Here is a 25,509-nt window from a genome sequence, read left to right on the forward strand (position 1 = left end):
CATGGTGGAGCACGATGGTAGAAGACTTGCTGCTTGTGTTGCCTGATTAATCAGGCCTGAACGCAATGAGAGGCTGTTTTCACCAGTCCTCTTGGCAGCTGGTGCTACCAGCTCGTGTTTTCTACGGATGCTGGATTAAACCAACTTGAAACTTGCCTTGCTACTCCGTTATGGTACTGCTAGCCAGCATGTGCTGTTTTTCAAAACTCCTAAATTGATGTTGTGGCGGCCTCCTTCCACTGGAGTTTTAAAGTTACTGTGCTCCACCTTTATTTACATGTTTTTTTCCTTTAGTTTCCGGTGTTTCTTCAGGGAATGGATTGACACAGGTTTCCAGATCTGTTGGCCCTCCTGCTACATCTGCTATGCTTCTAGCGTGTTCTGTATTGGGCCTTCCATTGCTCGCTAGTTCGACTGCTCGACCTCCCTTCTTTTTTTTTGAAATTTTTTGTGCACTACAAGCAATATAGAAAATTCGATGTAGAATGCACCATCTTATCTGATTGATCCATATAGTCATAATTTTCCAAAATATATTTAACGTCTGCTGGCCAGATTTTTCATTTAAAAATTTTATATAACGAAATTATCCATGTTCTTTGAAAAAACTATGACATTTTATACTCATATTATGACATCCTACATCCAAAAAGTCATAATTTTTATCCATAAGATGTCATAATATAATGCAGGATGTCATAATATAATATAGGATGTCATAATATGTACAGAATGTCATAATTTTTTTCAAAAAATAAAAATATTTTCGTCATTCAAAATTTTCAAAGAAAAAAACCAACCTACAGGCATTAAATGCAATTTAAAAAATGATTGAACAAAAATATTTTTTCATATTATAACAACACCATAAATTTAAAATTATTTTTTAATACATTAATATTTCAATATAAATAACATTCTAATCAAAATAATATCATTTTATTAAAACCGACCCGCTCCGATTTAAAAACAATTTTATTTACTAACAAACATGAATCAATCCAAATTTATTTTTTATATATCAAAAATCAATCAAACCAAATCGAATAAAATTTTAAACTAAATCTGTAGTTTGATTTGATTTCACCGATTTGAATGATTCAGATTTAATTTTTGCTCACTCTTAATTATGCCTAATTATATCATAAAATATCATAATTTTTTTAAAAAAAATATTTTCATCATATAAAATTTTTAAATAAAAAAATAATTTATAAATATTAAATATATATTAAAAAATAATCATTATGTAAAATGCTCCGCATTGAATTTTTTACATGCTCGCGGTGCACAAAGAATTCTTCTAAAAAACAGAGCTGACACAGGGCTAGCCCACCAGCCACGTGGATCGGGTGCCGGCTGACAGGGGTGCTGGTATTTTCAGGAAGCGTCAGCCTTTGCTAATCACTTAAAAAATAAATAAAATCACACAACCACCACGCGGCCCAAATGACTTCTATCAATGTCCACATGACCGCCAACGCTGCTCAAAAGTCTTGAGGCCGTTGCGAATTCCGTCGGACGTCAGAGCCATTGCATATCACATTCTTTTTATAGTTTCCTTTTTCTCTCCTCTTTTTTTTTCTTTCTCCTTCTTTTCTTCTTCTTTTTATTCTTCTTCTTCTTCTTTTTCAGTGATGCGGTCCAAATTTCAAAGTTCAGTGATGCACGTCCGAAACATGCAACGTTGTACCAATGCCGTTTCCCTCATCTTTCAACATGAAGAAAAATAGTTATATTTGAAAAAAAAAATAATTATATTTGGAGGAGAAAAAAAAGTTGCATGACCAATAACATTAACGCCTCCGTCGGTCAGCTTTGACAATTCGTAGAACCAGACCACCTTATTTCAAAGGGTTTGCATCCAAGGTCCAGACCACAGGCGAAAATCCTTGAAAGAATAAAATTCCGTTGCTTAAAAATGTAGCGAGTGCTCCTGGAAAATCATCAGAGCATCGGGTTTCTTTCTTATCATAAAGAAATCAGGAATTGTATAGGTCTTAAAAATTCTTAGCTTGACGCAGCTATTACAGCTTTTTCTGCAGCATCATCCAAATCTTCTGCCGTGATCAAGGTCATCCCACTCTCCTACAAATTATAACACCATCACTGTCAATGTTATATTGGTTTCTTTACAAGAGACAACAGAACATAAAGGACAAAAGAAAGTAGATAACAAAAAGATCAAAACTCGTAGTCGGGTACCTTGAGAATTCTCTTCCCCTGATCAACATTGGTGCCTTCTAAACGAACCACCACAGGTACTTTCAGTGAAACCTGGCAGTTACAGGGGAAAAAATGGTTTAGGTCACTAAGGATGCAAAAATAAGTATGAAAACAAAGATTTATTCATGTCTCAGAAACGAGGAAAGTAAATTAAAAAAAATAAATGAACATAAATGAAGTAATTCAACTAGCCTCTGGTATCAACTAAGGTTATCCAGTGACACGTATACATGAACAAGTTCAAGCTATATTTTATTTTCTTATATTGTTGTCGGAGGATGGCTCCTTCAGAAGGGTACACTTCCTCATCGTGGAATTTACTTCAAGTGCAGCAGATACATTGAATAATCTTAAGGTCCAGTTTTGGATGGAAAACTAATAAAAATAAAGATCAAGTACAAATTCATTGATACAAGAATTGCCGGGAAGAATTAGGAGCATGAAGAAATAGGTAAAATAATTTCTTTTTACTTTAAAAATTAGATTATGATCCTCTCAGTTTGCATTTCTTATGATGAAAAGTAGTCCACGGGAAGCTAGTCCACGGGAAGCCATTATGACCCGTGACTTTAACAACATTTTGAGGATTTCTCGATCATGAAGTCAATAAAAAGATGGCAACTGACAAAATGGTCATTCAAGAGCAAAATAGACAAGGAACGAGCTCACATCAAGGGAAGTACTCAAGCTTTTAAAAGCAAGGTCGTGGGTAGAAGTTGCAAAGATAGGAAAATGATCATAGTAGCCAGTGGATATATTAACTCAATCTTGAAAAGTTTATCTTTCAAAAGAAAAATGATAAAGCAATTAGCATTCCTCAAAATCAATCACTAGTTTCAGAATCTGCATCTTGCATAATCAATACTGTTGATTAACGTTTCAAATAAAGGAACAAGTTTCTACAACAATCATTTGAATAAAGACAAGCATATTTTAGTATGAGCATATGTTAGGCTGCCTTCTGATCTCAAGGACTGCACAGCTTCAATAATAAGCAAGCTTCAATAATAAGCACGCTCTCACAGTTATAGATCTCCTTGGCATTAAGGAAAGCAAAATATTAGTGGAAAAGGAGGGGGGGGGCGGGTGTGTGACAGAAAAGATACCTGTCTGGCTGCATTGACAATTCCACTTGCTATCACATCACATTTCATGATTCCACCGAATATGTTGACCAAAATCGCCTTCACTTTATCATCAGATGTTAATATTTTGAATGCTTCCACCACCTGAAGAACAACTTACCAAGTTAGACATATCAGTAGGAAATGAATCTTAAATGCATAAGCATGCCTACAATTAACAGAAAGATGAAGCATATACACATTGATGTGAATTATCGTCAAGAAATATTAATCTACAAATATTTGTTTCTTTATTTATCTACCAAGGATAGACATTTAAAACATTGATTAGGTGGCTTTGCAGCTAAAAAACTACAGACGTTGAACCAAAATTTGCACCTGGCCTTCTGATGCATTGCCACCAACATCAAGAAAATTGGCAGGAGTACCACCATGCAATTTTATTATATCCATTGTAGCCATAGCCAGTCCTGCACCATTAACCATACATCCAATTTCTCCATCCAATCCAATATAGTTCAGATCTGCTTTCGCAGCAGCAACCTGAAAAAGAAAAGAGAATTTACGCAAGGAATAAAAGGCTATAATACATTTTTTTAACAAGCACTGATCCTAAATTAGCAACCCAGAATTTTTAAGCTTCTACATGTAGAAAGACTAAATGTTTAGTTCAATCATATCTATCAAGCATTTTTTTTGTAAACAGTTTAACAACTTCACATCAAAATGTCTAGAACATGTGTTACACCTCTCTAGGATCTTCTTGGGATGAATCACGGAGAGCAAATATCTCCTTCCGACGGAAAGCAGCATTGTCATCAAAGTTCAACTTTGCATCAGCTGCTACTAGCTGGTTATCAGATGTCTCAGCAATTGGATTTATCTAACCAGAAAAAGTATTCAAATATTAAAATAGGAATAATAGCTAAAGAATCAAAAGAGCACTAAAATTGACAAAATTCACAAAGAATTTTGCAGCCAAGTCAAAACTCTATGACCAACTTACCTCCAACAATGTGCAATCACATTCACAAAAGAGTTTGTAAAGCTTCTTCACTTGTTCTATGCAAGCATTTCTATCTGCCACCTTAGGTGCTAAACCATCAACAACTTTAGCTGCATCTTCATCTGTGATTCCCTTGAAAACATCAATTGGGACCTTGCCATTGGAAGAAACAAGGTTTAGTATATCACCATACCAACCTAGAACCACTAAATTGTGAAATTAAAAAAATCTATACAGAAATAACAAACCAACCCTACTAATCATCTCAGAAGGGTCCTCTCTGATAAACATGAATAGAAATGAAGATGACCTTAATGATCATGTCCGGAAATTTTTCCGCGAGGTCTTCAATGCTAGTTCCGCCCTTTCTACAAGCTATGATGAGCTGCAAAATAATGATAACAAGTCAGATAAGAGCAGATCTGTATCTTTACTGGAGAAGGCAGCCTTAATATGAAGACCACATGAAAATAAATAAACAAGTGACCAATTGAAAAGAATAAACAATTCCATCCATATAGATTATTTAACATTATCAGTTCGATTTGTATACATGTACATTTACGATGTTTGTTAATTTTCCCACAAAATCCACCTAGGTGCCCGCCTAGGTAGCCACCATTATGACTCAGAACTAGGCAATGCCTCAGCAGCGCACATAATGCACTTGACTTCCAAAATACTACTTAAGCCAAAGTTCATGATTGCTATAACCAATGCAATCAAACAACTAGCCACAATGAACTCAAACATCAAAAATAGCAAATCAAAGATTTCAAGTTGAGTATAAGGAAGTACACAGAAAGAATAATATTTAGCCATTGACAAACCATAGCTGTTTCATCTATGAGATTATGTAATATGGAATAAATGCAATAATCAATCCATTACCTAATAAATAGTTAATGCTCAGCACAAGAAGAGACTAAGATTGCCCTTGCATGAACCCTCTTTCAGCTCCATATGGCTCACATCTATTGTTGTACACCAGATTTTTTTTTTTTTTTTTTTTTAAATTAGTTTGTCCATACTATGTTTCTTTCTCCAAAGGGACAGGAAGTTAGAATAAAATTACCAGCAAACAATTCTCAGATGCCTATACATGCTTTGAACAAACCACATTCCCGAAACTGTTCTGAAAAACAAGTTTTTTTTTAGGAAACATGATTTGCAGAAAAATTTGCATTAAGGCAGCATAAAGTTTCCATGGGAAGTGATTTCTTTTTATATATATATATATATATTTTCTTCAGAACTAAAAATCAAAAAAATATATATATATATTTGACACCCTTACCAACTTAAAAATTATCTACTTTTGACAAAATCATATACGCTGCTTATTTTTGTCTATCCATGAGGAGTTTCATGTAATGGAAACCTAAAATATGATATTTAGTTTTAATTATTTGAATGTTGTTTCCAAATTGTAATTCAACATGAACAAGTAAAAACTACAATGGCATGCACCAGTGTAGTGTGTCCATGATCAAACAGCCCACTACGTGCCATATGGCACAAACACAAACCAGCATGGCCAGGACTCAAGACCATGTTTTAAAAGATATAAAATCTTTTCATCAGCTTGTCCCTGCATTCACAATAAAGCTATTTGTGTCACAAGATCTAATGGAATACAGACTTTCATAATGTCCTTGATTTCAATCTTCCTAAAATAAAGATGGATTAACTGTATAGACCCTAATTATGCATGAGAATGCATGTGTGCCTATGTCCTTGTGTATGTAGGGGGTGTGCATGTATGTGATGTGTGCAAGAGAGAGAGGGTGAGTGGGGGAGAGGGGGGGGGATGAATTAAGTAAGCAAAGCACCTAGGATTTCAAAATTTTGCATTGATGTTTTTTCTTTTTTTCAGAATTTGGATCATGAAACGTGGTTCTGATTGGAGACAATATAGAAGTGCTTCTCTTGAACATTCACTTACAGAAAGGGAAAAAATATTGATAACTCTGAGTTAAAAAAGAAATATGTAGCAAAAATCAAACAAGAATCAAAAGTAAATACCCGCTGACAAATGCCACATGTAGGTCAATAGATGTAAATGTGTTATATATCATGCAACAGACAACTAACATGGTACCGGAAACCTAGAACATGATTGGAGGACATACCGGACCAGCAGTTTTACGGTCAAGGGTGATAGCGAAGTACATCTCATTAACAAGTGATAGCTTCTCACACAAGTACGCCTGTGACAAAATAAGGTGTTATTAACAAATTTAATGCCAACAAAATACCTAAAAACAATTTCAGTTGAATGGATTAACTTCTGTGATCTATTGAGAACACAGCATAAATACATGACACTGTGAGCTTGAGATTCCACCCACAGGTTCTAGCAAAGAAATTCAAATATGTTTGATATTCACAAATATGAATCTGGTATAATGATTAATCACGATCATGACCAGATCCCGATACCAACATACATATTACAATTTGAAAATTTGAAATCAAGACTAAAGTCCCTTCAGTTCATCTAGTTATCTATAAGACTTGCTTGCAGACCTCAGAAGTTGGGGCTTGAATCTTCCTTGGGTCCCTTTGTTTTTCTTTCCCTTTTTTCCTTTTTTACTTTTTCTCTTTTTCTTTTGTGTATGGTGTTGGGGGGTGCATGGGGTGTGGGGGCATTCTTAGCAATACTAGACCAGGTTCATCACTCATGAGTAGGCTAGCATTCTAGGCAATTAATTGTTCAAATCTTGAAATAAATTATTTATTTCTGTCAAATGCTTAACACTCCAAATAAAGCTGTATGTACCAGCCACGACTTTCTCATCTTTTCTTTTTAATCTGTTTGTTCTCCGATATTTTTTAATTGGTCAGAAATTTAACAGATAGAAGTTCACACTTTCCAAGACTTAGGAGGATAGATCTATTGATTTATGTATGATATATCTATGATTGCAGAAATTACATCTGAATTTATAAGACCTGGAAAGTCCAAAAATTACTTGAAGAAATACTCACATAGCTAGGAAATGCTACCACATGAACCGAGAACCTTTCTTTTAACTCAAAACTTGAGAACGGATCCAAAAGTGACACTAATTACCCAAAATAAATAAATAAATGACCCCAGAATGACACTAAAGAGATAAACGAAGGATAAATATAGTCTTTATGATCAGTTTTGTCTATTTCCATCGAAACTCACTGAGACAACCGAAAATGGCTTAGCAGACCAAAGCTTGTAGTTGTAGGTTTCAGCCAAAATTGTCCACGATCAGAAATAGCCGATTTCAGCTGCAATGAATTGGTTTTAGGCTGAAATTAGAACCTTGAAATGCAAATAGAACTAAATGAGGGGAAGGGTATGAAACATTGAATAGCTTCCATGTCCTCTGAAACTTATTCAGAAACACTAATACAGACAAGTAGGGGTTGACACTAATTCATAAATAAAGTCCACATGATATGTTTACTCGCGTTTCCATTTTATTTTCTCAGTTTTATATTTCTAACTAATATTTGCTTTTCCTCCTATTTAGTCATGTTTTGTATCTCCTCAGTTCAATTTATTTATGTAATTATTTATTTTTCCTTTTTTTACATTTTACTTTAGTTTTGCTTCTGATTTAAATTTCATATATCTTCTATTACTTAATATTTTTCCCAAAGTGCATTGCACATGTCCATTGGCTTAGTACAACCCAACTGGATAAGGAGGATCTAAAACCATAGGATCAACTGTGCTCCACAATTCAGCATGTAGTCCCTTTTTTCTTAACATCCAAATAATAGAGTTTTGCTTTCGCTTGTTATAAATTCTTGGAAGAAACAAATGCATATACAACAACAATGGAAGATAATACGAAGCCAAAACCTCAAAATAATATGTTTCACATGTCCCAACTGACAGTTGTTAGAGGAAGTTGATTTATAGTAAAGGAAGAATGTTTTATATAACTACATTTTAAAACCTAGTTTATGGAACCAAATTTTTTTATGCATCCTGATCCACATTATTGATATTTGCATGCATCCTTTTGTCATAGACAATTTTACTATAACAGTTAAAGTTGCAAGAACTTGTTTATGTGCACTTCGCAACATCTTTCATAAAAGTTTTGTATGATAATCGAGCCCTAGTGCCCAAACATCAGCTAGCAAAAGAATACTGTGTCTTGTATGCAGTCTAATTCAAATTGAGGCAACTTAGTTGGGTACTTGGTTTTAGTTGGTTGTTATAGATTTTCACTAATGTAGCCCAAACTTGAGTTCTTCTAGGATGAATGATGGTTACAAGAGAAAAAGGAATCTAGTGCGATGTTATCAATATAAGCCATTCAGCCACATCTAAAGATACAGTAAACTTAAATTATTTGATGCATTCCACCACTAAAGCTTACGAGTCTTAGATTTACATACCAAAACCATACTTTATGAACCTTAACACATACTCTATGAATTCTTTTTCATCACGTATTCCTATTAACTGCAGTAGTACCTATTATCATTCATTCACAGTGGCTAGAATAATAAATCTATAGACAAAGTAGCATAAAAAAGTTGATTGCATCCAAATCAAGAACTTACAAGAACATAACTGGCATGTTACAGTTATACATTGTATTTCCAATGAGGCTGAAGATTTGATGAACCAAAAACGAGTAAGCTCTAGGTGAGCATCTTACTTTCCAACTGCTGACAGGTACATAGGAATGGATTCAAACTAAGTACAGTTTTATGCAACACTTAAATAATGTCAAATGAACATAGAATCAGAGAGATTAAAACAGCTTCAATATAGACTTAATCCACCTCTAAAGCAGGGCTATGAATAAGACTATGAACTCGGGAAGTGTATGTCCCATGTAACGTATAATTAGAAATTTAGAATGTATAGACAATGATATGAAAGTGTAACAAAGTAAAAGAGCTTGAATATAGACTTAATCCACCTCTAAAGCAGGGCTATGAATAAGACTATGAACTTCAGGAAGTGTATGTTCCATGCAACATATAATTAGGAATTTAGAATATATAGACAATAATATGAAAAACTGTAACAAAGAGACACTATATTTTCACTGATCATCAAGCCTAATGTAAGAATAGAAAAGTTGACATGGAAATATCAAATTTAAGGTAAGGAATTGACTAAAATACAAAATTGTCTGGTTTAAGGAATTGACTAAAATACAAAATTGTCTAACCAGAAGTATTCCCTAACCTTGTTCACAATCTTTCCTTGAGGACCAGTTTGTTTGGTGACCAGAATCTGGCCAAGCATTTTACCTGCAAAGAATGAGTGAATTCAGTTGAAACATACAATAATCCTGAAATGGGAATTAGATGGCTATAATATGAAATATATTCCAATAACTGTTCATAATCATTTTAGAAAAGCAAGCTCAGTAAACATCCAATATTGACAAATCAAAAAATGTTCAATAAGTGAAATTTTAAATATACATGCCCAAGAGGAGTCTACTTCAGTACATTCACCAGAAGCAAAAGCATTTAAAATTATAACTTAGTTGTCATGGATTCCTATCTTATATAGTACTTGGCGGTCACAGTATGAATTTGTGTTGGAATCCAGCATACACAAGATGTTGGATTGGAGATGTCGAAGAAAAAGAGTCAGAAACAAATATATGATACAATTTCCATAGATTTTTGAAAGAGATGTTGAATGGATCATAACTCAGATTTCATATTTTTGGGCAGGGGGGCCGCGGAGGATGGGCGATTTCAGTGTGTTTTACCTTGCTGTTATAGAAAAGAAATAAAGCAAGACACTTGGTCATTAAAGGCCAAATTTCTGAAAAGATATGCTTAGTTTTATGGAATCTTACATAAAGGTGAAAGATGTATCTCCTCCCTGCCAAGTGGCACTATGTCATGACAAGCCCCTCACTTTCTCAAAACTTGCCTTTCTTGGGAATTTTCTATGAGAACGTTAAGGGAGGTTAAGTTGAGATCCAGTCCTTGAACATTCCCATATTTTGAATTGATCATACACCGTGATCTCTAAAGTAGAGAGCATGCAAATGGCGTATGGTTGGTAGGTTACGTACAACACAAGTTGAAATTGCATATTTTCAATGAACAAAAACTAGAGTAGGCCTACTGTGAGTTTAGAGTTATATTTGTTAGAACAAACTCTAGGTTAACAAAATAATTTGTTGTAACATTCATAGATGGTCTATCCATAAAGAGCAAGTACAAAACAGAACAAGATGTATCTAACAATAGCTGAATCTGAGCCCAACTTAACTCATTCCATCCACTTGCATACAACAGTCTAAGCAAGGGAAGATTTTTTTTTTCTTTTTGTGGAGATTTAAATAATTTAAGATTGGATAGTTAACTTAAACTCTGGCTTCATTTTCAAGAAACATGCTAAATTCATATGAGAGTGATTAAGAATAAAGTGACATGAGCAGTACAATTACATACTGAAGGGCATAGTTATCAAAACATTATTAGTTTGTCTTTTTACTCCTATTCCATGTGTAGTGAATGCATGCCATTAGAATATCTTATCTACATTCTCTATGCATAAAAAGAAAGGGCAGTTGCATCAAATATATTTCATTCTTCTTCTTATTCTTCATACAGGTGCATTTGCCTGGAGATCTTATTGTATAATATGGCATATGTCTTACCAGGCTTCAGCACCATTATACACATCCCATATCCTGTGGGCAATTTATCCAACTAGAATCAATCATCATCTCTATGCATCATGACCCATCAACAAGTAAGTTGCAAAACTCAACATTGCATAGAAAGATGTATTAATACAAACAGTTCTTCTGTACAAAAATTTTAAAGTGCGTTTCTTGCAAAATTATTTCCAAAACAAAGTAATTGTATTATTAATTTGGTCATAGTGTCTTTCTGTTGATACATATCATTTACAACAATGCATAACATAGTTGTATTTGTTGCATATATAAAACATGTAGTTTTATGCATAATATTTTTTCTCTTATGATCTTATCATAGAGCTGTCCAAAAAATTACATGTTAAAATTTGTCACACGTTTTCGTATGCTTTAGAATATGCATCTATAGGGGTTGAGAACTGAATATGGTAGCACTAGTGCATCCAGCATAATGTACATTGCAAGTCCCACCCAGAATGAACACAATATACAACATTCCTGTCCTGGATATGTGGTACCTAAAATGTACTCTTTCTTTTTGAGTAGCAATTCCCAGATAACTTCTAATAGGTAGTAGTTTTATCACTAAAAGAATGTGGCAGAGAGTTGGCCCATTTAAAAAATGTAGAAAAGTGATTCTGGCTATTCTTTATGCATATGAATGAAGATTCCAAAAGGCAACAGATATTGAATTTCGTATCATCAGCCAGCAGCCTAATCTGAGGTGCTTACACATACAATATGATAAATCCTATCCCTGAATTTTCTTCTATAAGGGTTCCTGATCTTTATATTCCATTACCTCCAAACAGGATCATATTCGTAAGCCTTTTCCAATATCAGAAACAAACTATCAGGTTGTCTAATTTATAGATCCAGACAGGCAGGCTTAAATGGTCATACCATCTTTCCACAATTATGCTGACAATAAATGTATGATTAAACAGAAAAATGGAATACAATCATCCCTCATACCAGCCATATCTTCCACCTCTTCAGTTTTAACAATGTGCACTCCACCCTTAAGTCCACTCTTGAAGGTTCCCAAACCTCGGCCACCAGCAAGAATTTGACTTTTCACCACCACCTGCAGCAACAACATTGGCATTCTTTGAGATTGAAAGATTAGTTCGGTTAGGGTAACTGATATGTTGAGTATTGATGCAAGAAAACCTAACATGACATCAGTGGATCCAGTAAGCCATTCAACATACCAAAACAGATAAATGCAAAGAGGCATCATGGACAAAAGTACTGGTAACACCATGGCAAATATACAGCACATCTCAGTATTGTCAGGGGCAGAGCATTTAGAAATGCTGCCTTGTCCCACATCAAATACTCATATTCTAAAGCTGGCATGACAACAGTGGCAAACCATATCTGGCAACACCAAATGACGCTACGGAGTTTCATATGTCTTGCAAATAAGATGATGTCTTGTCCAAATTACTTAATGCCGATTACATATTTGTCATCATTTTTCTTCAACTTTTGATTTCATTATTTACTGATGCATCATTAAAAGACTACCATAAGAAATATGCATTTTCTGTCCTTGCAGAGATTTGTATAAAGAACTCACAGTATACAAATGATAGGGAAATGTTTCAAGAATCACCATGAATGGCATTAAGAAAGTGTCGTCACTAAGAAGGACAGAAGTGGCCGCTATCATTTAAAAGAAAAAGAAACCCTACATAGAACCGATCAAGAATCTGATATGCTATATACTAAAGAACAAATATACCTCCTTTTCACTGTAGAAAACATCTTTGATGGCCTTTTTCACCTCCTCAGCAGAGCCAACGGCAACTCCCCTTGGAACATTTATTCCATGCTTTGACATCAATTCAGCGCCCTGCACGATACCAGTATTAGATTCCCAACGGAAAAACAGATCCAACTTAAATATGGAGGTCATTAAAAGAATACAAAGCACTGAAAGAATGAAAGATCGAAAGAAAGAAAGCAGTGAAAATATGTCAAGGAAAATGAAATTAAAAAAATATGAATTCTTTGAACGATAGAGAAAATTCTCAAACAAGACCCAGATCGAATAAACATAAAAGCCAATAGGCATAAGAAAATCTTACATCTCTCTCCTTTTTATCTGATAATAGCCCAGACCATCGAAGTAAGATCTAAAGAAAAACCAAAGAAAGGAAACACAAGGAGAGAAGAAATCTTGACCTGGTATTCATGGATGTTGAGGCGCCGCAGCTGTTGCTGCTGCCATCTACTGGCAAGCGAGAGAGACCGGGACACGAGCTTTCCGACCGATCCCCTGACCATACTTCCCAAGTGCAAACCCAAGAATTGTCTAAAACCTAGCGGAAGGAATAGGATTATAGGAAGAATAGAGAACGGAAGGGAGAAAAGATGCAGCCCCTTTTTCTCTTCCCCCCGTCTGTTTATTATTAAGTCCTCAGATGTTGGAAGAAAGCAAGGGGTTTTAGCTTTCGCTGTACCGCCGGTGCAGCTGAAATTGAAGTACGCACTGGGCAGGCGCTCGAACGCGGCTGCCTGGGCCGGTCAGATGTCAGAAGCATGCCGGAAAATAAAAATAAACGAAATAAAAAAAATATATTAATCATACGATAATATATATATATATATAATTAAATTTAAATTTAATAAAATTATCTATCTAAATTTTAGATAAAAAATTTTTCTCATTTAAAATATAACTTAAAAATAACTATCTAGATGAAGTGAAGTGATCCAACTATCATTGTAGTTACAAAATAATATTATACTATTATATAAAGTAGGATTTTACTATGGTGCTTCAAAAAAAATTTTAATCTTTTTATTATTTATTTATTTCTGACTGTTAGATTAAAAATAGATTATCGGATTTCAATCAGTTGATATGCAAATATATATAGCTGATGCGATAAATATTTCAAAATTTAAAGTTATTTCATACCACAATTATTTTTTTTATTATCTTTTCAAAAAGCCTACTCTGTTTTTAGGAGGGCGATTTGTAGCAGCACGAGATGGGCAGAAGCTGCAATGCCCTGGGGTGGGGGGCCGATTTGTGATGGCGCAAAGAAGCCGGGGGCCGATGGAGGTGGGTTTGTGAGGCGGCGCAAAAGCCACGAGAGAGGTAGTGGTGGTGGTGTGGGGAGCAGCGCAAAAGATGAGGGTGGGTGTGTGCGGGGGAGAGCGACATGGGGTGGGAGGGCAGCGCAAAAGCAAAAGCTTAAGGGGTGTGGGAAGTGGCACAGAAGGCACATGCAGGGGCAGAAGTGGGCACATGTGGGGGAGGGCGACATGGGATAGGGGGCCGAGTAACCTGGGATTGGGGGGGCAAGTTTGTAGCGGCACGAAGAAGCGATGGGGGAGATGGAGGGGTATGGTGTTGGGGAGCGGTGCACAAGCCGGGGGTGGGCTCGCATAGGAGAGGGCAGTGCGGGGTGGGGGGCAGTTTGCGGCAGCACGGAGAAACCACAACCGACGGGGGTGGGGTTGTGGGCCAGCGTAAAAGTCGAGGACAGGCTTGGGGGGGATGCAGGGTGCTGGGGAGCGGTGTAGAAGGTAGAAGCGGGCGCACACGATGGAGGGCAGTGTGGATAGAGGAGCTATAGGTGCTGGCAGGCATCAGAGGTGGCCACTGTAGTAGACGCAAGTGAACGACTCGCCGACACACAAGGGGGTGGGGGGACCATGAGTGGAGGGAGACAAAGGACTTGCGGGCAGAGAGAAGCAGAGGTGCCGCGGGTGGGGCCAAAGGGTGGGGTTGGTGCGGAGAAGCTGCGGGCAGTACCGTCGGGGGGATGCAGGAGGCAGTAGGGAGGTGGACGAAGGAGGAGGAGGAGGATGGAGGTGGCGTGCGGCAGTAAGGAGCCAAATGGCAGGCAGCGACTAGGAGAAACAACGAAGAAGAAGAAAAATTAAAAAATAATTAAATACTATTTTTTTAAAATAAAATATAGAAAAATGATAGTAGTGTAATGTCTTAAATGTCTTTAATGATGAAATAATATTAATGGAGCACCATAACAAAATCCTATAAAATAATACTATATTACTATAAAATAATACTACACTATAATAAAAGTAATATTTTATTATTATAAAATAATACTATACTATTATAAAGTTATACTTCAATTTAAGCAACACTGTATTATTATAAAGTAATACTACAATAAAAGAATACTACACTATGATAATGTAATGCTACCTTATTGTAAATAAGTACTACATTAAATAATACAATAAAGTAATATTGCATTATTATAAAGGTATACTATATTAATATAATGTAATACTATCTTATTATAAAAGAATATTGTACTATGATAATGTAATACGGTAATATTTTAAAGGATACATGGGTATAAGAATAATTTCAGTCAAAATAGATAGTTGCTTTTAACTTATGTTTGGAATGGATAGATACTTTTACAGAAAATTTATTTGGAGAGTTGCTTTTAAGTTAAAAGTAGAGCTGAGAATTTATCTCTAATTTTTTATAAAAAAAATATGTTCTGAATTTTGCACACCACTGTCCACTTGTGATGTGACCAATCATTTTGGAGCACATATAACCAACATGTACTATAGTTTCTAGATAATAATATTCTCTTTTTATAAAGTAGATATTAATATCCAGTGATATGGTTCCATATGGGATGTAGACTTGATAATTATTTAGGAGACTTTGGTCAACATCAAAGATGATATAGATGAAGATGATGAGATCATCGCATTTAGTTACACCAGAATGATCCTATATACTAATGATTTCAAATCACCCCTACTTCTCTTATCACCCCCAATCTAGTGATGAGATAGATATCTATCTTTGAGGTCGAGAATCCAATATCATCTCAGACAATAACCTTGGACTGAAATATAAGGATAAGAATATCCATTAGTCTAGTAAAAAATTTGGTATATCAATAAACCATTAATATATTATATCAATATTATATATATTATATTATATTATATTATATTTGATATTATATATTATATTTATAATATATATTACATGATAATATATTATTAATCATATTATTGTCATATATGATTTAATGATAATTTAAATTAGAATACAAATATCTTATTGTAATTTATATTTAAATAAATATTTAGTATATTACTTCAATTTATCTTATTTTTCTAATCAAAATAACTATTTGTATTAATAAATAATATATTATAGGTATAAATAAAAATATTAATTTTATAATAATAATTAATATATTTTTATAGGTTTAATAACTTATAGGATTTATGAATATATTTTTATAGAATCTATTAATTATTAATATATTAATAAATATAATAATATTTTATTTATAATATATTATATATGATTAATAAATATATTTTTATGGAATATATTATGTATAATTTTGATATTATATAATCAATGATTTTGAATTTTTATAGAATACTAAATATATTATTCATAGATATTTAAAATTTTTTAATTTTTTAATTATAATCTATCAAATATTATAATTATAAATTATTAATAATTAAATTATTATAGAATTCGAACCAACAATAATCATGGATCATCGTGATCTCTTTTACATCACCAAATACTGCGTATGTATAGGCTCAATACAAAATATATGATAATGGTTGCATCTGCACGTGAATCATAATAATGTTTTTTTTGGTGAATCATAATAATGTTTGATGGACAATGATTTGATGGATTGATCGTGGATGTGTCTGTGTTGGACGCACCTGTTTAAGTCACAGCCGAGTAACTGCGTGACATAATTCCATATATAGATTAAATTATTATTTCATATGAAATTAATAATCCATAACATATATTGGATGATTTTAAAAATAATATCTTAAACTTTTTCAGAACGAAAGGTATCCCAGTCATTCGATCTTGTGAAAAAAAATTGAAGAAAAAAAACTAAAATAAAAAATAAAAAAATAAAAAAATCAATAAAAAAAATAAAAATAAAAAAATAAAGAGAAAAAAATAATAAGAGATGAGAAAATGAGGATGAAAGAGAGCAATCAGTGTCTGTAGATCGGATGTTCAGTGGCGTGGGTGGGATAATGGGCTGCTCTGTCGGTGGAGAAATTAGGATGTCCCATCTCATGCGATTGAAAGCAAGATTTATAAGTATTTATGTAACAGAACTTTTTGCCATATAAATAATGATACCGTCACACTTCTGGCTTTTCATTTTCTTCTCTTAAGTGGCATTGAATCCATAAAAATATTACTAACAATATTACTAATTAAACCCAGAAGAAAAAGATGGAGGACGAAAGAGTACACGAAAGAAGTTTGATCATCAGCAAGTTTTGCAAAGTACAAATTGCAAAATAAATCTTAATTTGATGCCCGAGGAACCTTGTTAAATTCATTGGTTAGGCAAAGGGTTGATGTATGTTCCCTGATTTGCACTCGAATGCAAAACGACAATATGTAACCAGCTGGATATGCCTTCATATCAAACAATAAAACCATGTCACTGTCGAACTTTATGTCCAATGCGTGCACACCCAAATTACAAAATAAATGCGCGCCATAGCAGCGTGGCAGAAACTCTGTGATGAAGTCATTAGTCATTGGATGTTATGTGGGAGGAATTGTCTGAGATGCGATGCTCAAGTAATGCTTGGTGGCCATCTACAGAATGGCCAACCACGAGAAGTGATTGGATTGTTTCCTGAGATGAAAATCCGGCAGCTCTTCCGTGTTAAGAGAAAACGGTAAAATAATTCTTATACCGAATACAGATCTATTTATAGAGTTCATCAATAATCCAAATCAATCTGATCTATCATCAAATCGGTGTTACTCCACAGTAATCTAATGATTCTGAAAAAAAAATCTTTCAACGCATCTCTTTTGATTAAGCCATGTAGGTTTGATCCGTATGATAGCTGAAGTGACTAATAGCATAGTACCACGTGATATACATGTATTTGGGCATAACCATTTAGATAATAATGAGCTTTCGATTATCTAAGTCCTCATAATTGTTGGATCCAACGGATCGTTTGCAAAAAGCGACGTGTTGCTTTGAATCATTAAAAAATTAATACCGTAACGGCATATTTATTATTGACGGTAGAATACTTCAGATCTGAAAAATAAGAAACATGTGTTGGCACAGCTAACCGATCTCTGATCACATGACATCATCAGAAGGGTTAGTATATCTTTATTCTGAAAATTATATTGATCAAGTCTATTTCAAGTTTAGGTCGGCGAAATGCCGATCAGATTTAACTTTCAGTTTGATTGAATACTAATATGAGTTGATCTAGATTGACTCTTGACGGAACATTATGATCACCGCAATCTTCTATCGATATGCAAATAGGGACATCAGTCCTGAACCGATGTAATTCAGAATCATATATACTGAATCAATTACTGTTCAGTTTTGCTATAGCTATCTTTCAGTTATGTTACAGCTAATCTTCACGTAGATGAACGACTCATGATCTTCATATAACTGGCTATTCTGTTATAACAAACTAACGACGTAACAGATTCTCAACGGCCTAACAAATTCTCCTAACAGTCTAACGGTCTGAGCAAGCCCACTTAATATAAAGAATGACATGATACTCTCTGAAAGATAAATTAGAACTCATAGAGCCATGACTCTGCTGAATTTATTTAGCTTTCCCTTATTGAAAAGAATTGAGTTTTCATTCTTTCCACCCAAATTCTCTCTTCTTACCTTCCAATTCTCTACTTTCCACTATCTGTTCTTAAGGTCCTGATCGACTTAAACATCGGAAGGTTTTAAACTGGAGGGTACCCCATCAGTTTTAGGACTTCTTTTACAGATCCTCTCGCGGTCTACGTCGGTCTGACTTTTAGCAGCTCTCCAGTTAGGTTCAATACCGACCTCATCATCTTTCCTCCTGGGCCTTGCAGCAACACTAACCATATTACTAATTAAATCTGGAAGAAAAAAATGGAGAACTAAAGAGTACTCGAAAAAAAGTTCGATCATCAGCAAGTTTTGCAAAGTACAAATTGCAAAATAAATCTTAATTTGATGCTTGAGGAACCTTGTTAATTTTACTGGTTAGGCTAAGGTTTGATGTATGTTCCCTGATTTGCACTCGAATGCAAAACAACAAAATGTAACCAGCTTAATGTGCCTTCATACCAAACAATAAAATCATGTCACCGCCAAACTTTGTGTCCAATGCGTGCACATCCAAATTACAAAACAAATGTTGTCGCAGCGTGGCAGAAATGCTTTGATGAAGTTATTAGTCATTGGATGCGATGATCAATTAATGCTTGGCAGTCATCTACATAAGGGGCAACCGTAAGAAGTAATTGGATTGTTTTCTGAGATGAAGGGACTTGGCTCTGAGCCTGATGAATTCGTTTTTGTCAGCATTTTTGGTGCATGTGCTTCTTTGGAGAGCATAGATTTAGGCAAGCAATTGCATTCTGTTGTAGTCGAGAGCAATCTTGATCAGGTCAGTCATTTTTTGTGGTCAATGCAAGATATGGACAGGTATTATTTCCAGAGGAGCTTAGAATACGGTTAGAATGTGATACAATATTCTTGCTGTTTCGGAAAATGCTCAATTATAAAACACAGTCAGATGGGGCCACATTTGCTAGTGTTTTAAGTGTTTGTGCTCACCTAACTGCTAGTGTTTTAAGAGGTTGGTGCTCCATCACTTAGCTGCTTCGCGAGATGGCAAGGAGGTCGACAGCCTATTTTAGTATGCGAGCAGTGTTCTCATAGACAAGTATTTAAAATGTGCACGATAAGCGCTTCCCTTCAAGCCTTTAAAATTTTTTTTGGGAGGGAAGTCTTTAAAGAATTGAAATGTAAAGAAGACATAGTCTTATGGAACACTATGTGTTGCGGCCAATCACCTCATCGTCCGATCGTCGGAGAATGTGCACCTGCAAAATGAGAAGTCCACACTGATCGGAGGTGGCTCCGGCGGAGACCCTCCGACGGTCAAGTCAGAGAGGTGACTGGGCAACAGTGAAATGAAGACAGAGAGCTCAATCGAGAGAGAGAGAGGAGGGAGCAAGCCTGTGGTTTCGAAGAGGTCCCTCTGCACTGTTGCCTTCCCCGATATTTATAGTGGAGCGTGGTATGGCGCCGTCATTAATGGCGCGGACAATTGAGGAATTGTCAACTCACTGTAGACTGTCAGAATCGCCGTGAAAGTGTCACATCGCCGTGGGGCTGTCAAATCGCTAGGGTTGACAATGCCCTAGGCGGGATAATGCCCTTAGGTGGCGGTGCCGCATGTCGCTGTCAGGGCTGACAGGCTCTGGCGGCTGTACGGCGATCGGAGGAGTCGACCGACCCTAGGTCGGTGGCCAGTTGTGTGGCGTCGGGTAGAGATTCGGGCCCCTCCGATGGTCAGCCAGGCATGTTGCGAGAGTCGGCCATCAGACTTCCTGGTTCAGTCGGTCGGGAGAGTGGAAAAGGTCTGCCCGACCGACATATCTTCCGTCGGTAAAGGACCGTTAATCGGCCGGTGATGGCGTTCGGTCGATCGGTCGGTCGGCCAGTCGGTCGGTCGGTCGGCCAGTCGGTCGGTCGGTCGGCCAGTCGGTAGGCCGGTCGGCCAGTCGGTCGGAGTCGTCCGTCGGGGTCGTCCGTCGGAGTCGTCCGTCGGAGTCGGTCGGGGTCGTCCGTCGGAGTTGGTCGGTCGGTCGGTGGTCGGTATATCCCAACAGTTGCCCCCCCCACTCCTGAGCCCGATGTCGTGTTGGCTCGCGTGAACACGTGGGCGACGGCTTCGGACGAAAGGAGTGATTTTTCGTCTTTTCTTGCCCCGACTCTGACGATCACATCAACGAACGATCCAATATCGGTCATCCCGACTGTAGGTCGAGCATGCACGTCGGGTCGGAGGTCGGCCAACCTCCGAACGTTGCTCGTCGACATGATCATTCCGCAGAATCTGATAGTCGAGTAGCGTCCGACATATTCGGATAGGATAACGATGGCAAGTCAAATATCCATTGTCCAGTCCTTGGTCGGACGTATGCGTCGGGATGTATGATAAACGGTGGCAAGCCGAATATCCTTCGATCGGTCGTGACCAGATCGGTATGTCGCGAATGCGACTGCGGTCGTCTTGGCATTTTGCCTTTCTTAGTCGAAGCTAAGTCGGCAAGTTAGCCAGCCGCATTAGTCGAAGCCCTTTGCCTTCCGAGGTGGGGGCCATCGTAGATATTCCGCTCCTTCGATCTCCATCGTAGAATCCGATATGTCCTCGACGATCGAGACGTAGATTGAGCAATTGGTTCGGCGATTCATCGATCAGGCCGACGACGGAGTCATAGATTCGGCGATCGGCAATCGAGCCATGTTGGTCGGGGCCTTTTGCCTTCAAAGGCTGAGGCCGTCGATTTCGGCGATCGGTGATCGAGTCATGTTGGTCGGGGCCTTTTGCCTTCAGAGGCCGAGGCCATCGGTTTGACGATCGACGATCGACCGTGTTGGTCGGGACCTTTTGCCTTCAAAGGCTGAGGCCGTCGATTTCGACGATCGGTGATCGAGTCATGTTGATTCGGCGATCGACGATCGGCCGTGTTGGTCGGGGCCTTTTACCTTCAAAGGTTGAGGCCGTCGATTTCGACAATCGATGATCGAGCCATTGATTCGGCGATCGACGATCAGCCATGTTGGTCGGGGCCTTTTGCCTTCAAAGGCTGAGGCCGTCGATTTCGACGATCGATGATCGAGCCATTGATTCGGTGATCGACGATCGGCCATGTCGGTCGGGGCCTTTTGCCTTCAAAGGCTGAGGCCGTCGATTTCGGCGATCGGTGATCGAGCCGTTGATTCGGCGATCGACGATCGACCATGTTGGTCGGAGCCTTTTGCCTTCAAAGGCTGAGGCCGTCGATTTCGGCGATCGGTGATCGAGTCATGTTAATTCGGCGATCGACGATCGACCGTGTTGGTCGGGGCCTTTTGCTTTCAAAGGCTGAGGCCGTCGTAGATTCTCCGCTCCTTCGATCTCTATCAGGATCTGCGCACGAGGAGCGGGGAGAGGGGTGTAGGAGTCATACCTGCGATGCGTCGGTCTCGGACTCCATTGTCGGGGCAAGACCCATCTATCGGTGGAGGGCCTGTTGGGTTCAGCATGGGCCCGACCTTTCTTCTATTTTTCTTTTCGGCCCGTGCCTTAAGTCAGGCGCCGGTCGGAAGTTCCTTCGTCCGCGCGCATGTACTTGTACGCGCGCTCCAGCAGTTCGGCGTATGTTCGGGGGAGGGTTTTGTCCTGGGAGTAGGTGAACCGGGATGTCCTTAGCCCCCGTTTCATGGCCGAGATGGCCATGTCTCCGTTGAGGTCCCGGACCTCAAGCGTGGCCGCATTGAATCGCGTCTCTCTGCTTGAGGGAGAAAAGACTGTCCGAGGTTCGTGGCGGCTTCCGACTGGTGCTGAAATGGATCACGAAGGAATGTTCGAGCTGTCCGAAGGAGTGGATACTTCCCGAATGGAGGCCGGAGTACCAGGCCCTGGCAGCTTTGCGGAGCGTGGCGGGGAAGCCGATGCAAAGGAGAGCGTCGGTTGCCCCTTGAATCGTCATGAGAGCTTTGTAGCTTTCCAGATGGTCGATTGGGTCGGTGGAGCCGTCGTAAGACTCCACGTGCGGCATCTTGAACCGACTGGGGATCGATTCGTCGAGGATGAGTCGGAAGAGAGGTTGGGCGGTCTGGAAGTCGACGTCGTTTGAAGACTTCTGCCCGTCCACCTGCAGCTGCGCGAGCCGACGGTCGATTTTCTCGAACCTGCGTTCGTAGTCGTCTGTCCGTCGGTGCTGGAAAACCCCAGGAGTGGAGTCTCCAGAAGAGTCCGAGAGAGAGGCGGACGGCGTTCGCGGTCGCTTCTCCTTCCTCGCCCGCTCCAGCAGGGAAGGAGAGAGCTGCTGGGACTGTCAGGCATCGCGCCGTGGCCGCCCCTCCTCCTCTCCACGGGAGCGCTGTTGCGGGCGCTCGCGCGGAGGCGACGGGGATCGGCGCGGGCGTCGGCGGCTGCTCCTTGAGGGCATTGGACGGGCCGCCGGTTGTTGCTGGAGGCTCTTGACTGCGTCCGTCAGTACGGTCATCTGTCGTACGATGGCCGCGATCTGCGCCTCCGTGGTCACCGTGGGATGTGGGGAGCTGGGCTCCGCCGTCGATGGTGGCGGGGAGGCCTCTTCCCGATGGGAAGAGCTCCTCGCCGACCCGATGATCCTCGATCGTTGGGCTCTTGTCTTCGTCATCGTCCCCCTACCTGGTGCGCCAATCTGTTGCGGCCAATTGCCTCGTCGTCCGATCGCCGGGGAACGTGCACCTGCAAAATGAAGTCCACACTGATCGGAGGCAGCTCCGGCGGGGACCCTCCGACGGTCAAGTCAGAGAGGTGACTGGGCAACAGTGAAATGAAGACAGAGAGCTCAATCGAGAGAGAGAGAGAGGGGGGAGCAAGCCTGTGGTTTCGAAGAGGTCCCTCTGCACTGTTGCCTTCCCCGATTTTATAGTGGAGCATGGTATGGCGCCGTCATTAATGGCGCGGACAATTGAGGAATTGTCAACTCACTGTAGACTGTCAGAGTCGCCGTGAAAGTGTCACATCGTCGTGGGGCTGTCAAATCGCTAGGGTTGACAATGCCCTAGGCGGGATAATGCCCTTAGGTGGCGGTGCCGCATGTCGCTGTCAGGGCTGACAAGCTCTGGCGGCTGTACGGCGATCGGAGGAGTCGACCGACCCTAGGTCGGTGGCCAGCTGTGTGGCGCCGGGTGGAGATTCGGGCCCCTCCGATGATCAGCCGGGCATGTTGCGAGAGTCGGCCATCAGACTTCCTGGTTCAGTCGGTCGGGAGAGTGGAAAAGGTCGCCCGACCGACATATCCTCCGTCGGTAAAGGACCGTTAATCGGCCGGTGATGGCGTTCGGTCGATCGATCGGTCGGCCAGTCGGTCGGTCGGTCGGTCGGCCAGTCGGCCGGTCTATCGGTCGGTCGGCCAGTCGGTCGGTCGGTCGGCCAATCGGTAGGCCGGTCGGCCAGTCGGTCGGAGTCGTCCGTCGGGGTCGTCCGTCGGAGTCGTCCGTCGGAGTCGGTCGGGATCGTCCGTCGGAGTCGTCCGTCGGAGTCGGTCGGGATCGTCCGTCAGAGTTGGTCGATCGATCGGCGGTCGGTATATCCCAACACTATGATTGTTGAATTAGCAAAGAATGGGTATGCTGTAGAAGCACTCATTCTCTTCCTAGTGATGGAAGAACCACAAGCCTGATGATGTCACATTCCTCGGCATTAATTCTTACAGCTCGTAGTCACGCGAGGCTGGTCTCTGAAGGACATGTCTTCTTTGTCTCAATGACCAAGTATGGAATGATTCCAAGAGTAGTAGTTGATCACTGTGCTTGCATGATAGATATCATTGGCCCTGATTGTTTTCTTAAAGAGGCCGGGGAGTTGATCGACGAGCTAACATGTACCCTCTGAACCTGATGGTCCCTTCAGCTAGCACAATTCACGAGGATGGGATGAGGAGCTTGTGGAATTGGCACGACATGATTCTTCTCCTTATGTGTTGCTTTCCACTATGTATGGAAAAAATATTCGTTGCAACGGTTTGCTGCATCTAACTAGTCCTGTGATAAGGCAGTGACGAGAGAAGTCACGGGAGAAAGGGGAGTGAGGGAGCCGCCTCGGTGTAGTTGGATTAGGTGGGAAATGCAATAAGTTTATTGGCAAATTTCATCCTGATGCTGTTAATTAACATCTACAAAAGTCTGGTCGATTTGACAGCAGTAATGAATGATGATGGCTGTGTTGCTGACTTGATCCGCCTGCATGAAGAATATGGATGGTGTCCTCTTGTTTGCCCTTTCACAAAACTCCATATGTAAATTAAGAACCCAGGACATGCATGTCATTTGGCCTTAAGAGTCACCAACCCCACCCACACAAAAAAAAAAAAAAAAAACAAAAAGAAAAAAGAAAAGGACAATTGATCACATCCTCCATCAAGCCTCTTCTCCGAACTTTGCAAGTTTGACAAAACTTATATTCTTTTGAAGAAATGTAATTCTTGACCTATTTTTGCACCGTGATTATCCTAAAGCTGATTGTATTTTCCGTAGTTTGCTTATCCTAGATGTAGTCATATGAATTCAATGAGAAGTCTTTTATAAAGACACAGAGCGAGCAATTCAATATGAAAATAGAGCACACATATGAAGCAAAAGACTATTATGAATGAGGAATTTTAATAATACCAAATCATAACTTGCGTAACAACTTTTGTGGATAAGAAGATAAGCACACATCAGATTACAGAGAGGATTAATGTTATCCTTTGGAAGATAAATACGTCCTTGACAGGGAAACCGTACGTAGGAGCCATGCACGCAGCGGGTCAGACTTCCTAACCACCTCCGCCGCGGCAACCTCCAAACGGCAGACCGGTCCACCATTTCCTAATCTGTACTCCATCCACTCCTTGGCCGTTGGATCAGTGGTATTGCGTTGGAGCTGGATGGATCATCCAACACGTGGTGGACTCGGCCTTGGTCCAAGCTGACTCGGACGGTTATCCTTT

The 25,509-nt window shown here is 39.2% G+C and overlaps 1 protein-coding gene across 1 annotated transcript; it reads right to left on the bottom strand.

Annotated features, from left to right (window-relative positions):
* Positions 1-1,779: 1,779 nt before the first annotated feature.
* Positions 1,780-13,460, bottom strand: LOC105044231 (succinate--CoA ligase [ADP-forming] subunit beta, mitochondrial). The gene is made up of 13 exons (XM_073255315.1): positions 13,152-13,460; positions 12,709-12,819; positions 11,934-12,045; positions 9,515-9,579; positions 6,450-6,527; positions 4,628-4,702; positions 4,318-4,470; positions 4,060-4,194; positions 3,690-3,854; positions 3,333-3,455; positions 2,206-2,277; positions 2,032-2,088; positions 1,780-1,936 (listed from the first exon to the last, which is right to left on the bottom strand). Exons 1-13 carry the CDS (start codon positions 13,251-13,253, stop codon positions 1,916-1,918), a joined length of 1,269 nt encoding a protein of 422 aa, XP_073111416.1. The 5' UTR covers positions 13,254-13,460; the 3' UTR covers positions 1,780-1,915.
* Between the last annotated feature and the right edge of the window lie 12,049 nt (positions 13,461-25,509).

This window comes from Elaeis guineensis, chromosome 4 (assembly GCF_000442705.2).
Source record: "Elaeis guineensis isolate ETL-2024a chromosome 4, EG11, whole genome shotgun sequence".
Classification (NCBI taxonomy): domain Eukaryota; kingdom Viridiplantae; phylum Streptophyta; class Magnoliopsida; order Arecales; family Arecaceae; genus Elaeis; species Elaeis guineensis.

Excerpts from the sequence above, each read along its gene's own strand:
- LOC105044231 (XM_073255315.1), bottom strand. The coding sequence starts at position 13,253 with ATGGTCAGGGGATCGGTCGGAAAGCTCGTGTCCCGGTCTCTCTCGCTT. Across the intron at positions 12,046-12,708 it reads TTTTCTACAGTGAAAAGGAG|GTGGTGGTGAAAAGTCAAAT; the intron begins GTATATTTGTTC and ends TTGTTGCTGCAG. Across the intron at positions 2,278-3,332 it reads TTGTCAATGCAGCCAGACAG|GTTTCACTGAAAGTACCTGT; the intron begins GTATCTTTTCTG and ends TGTAACTGCCAG.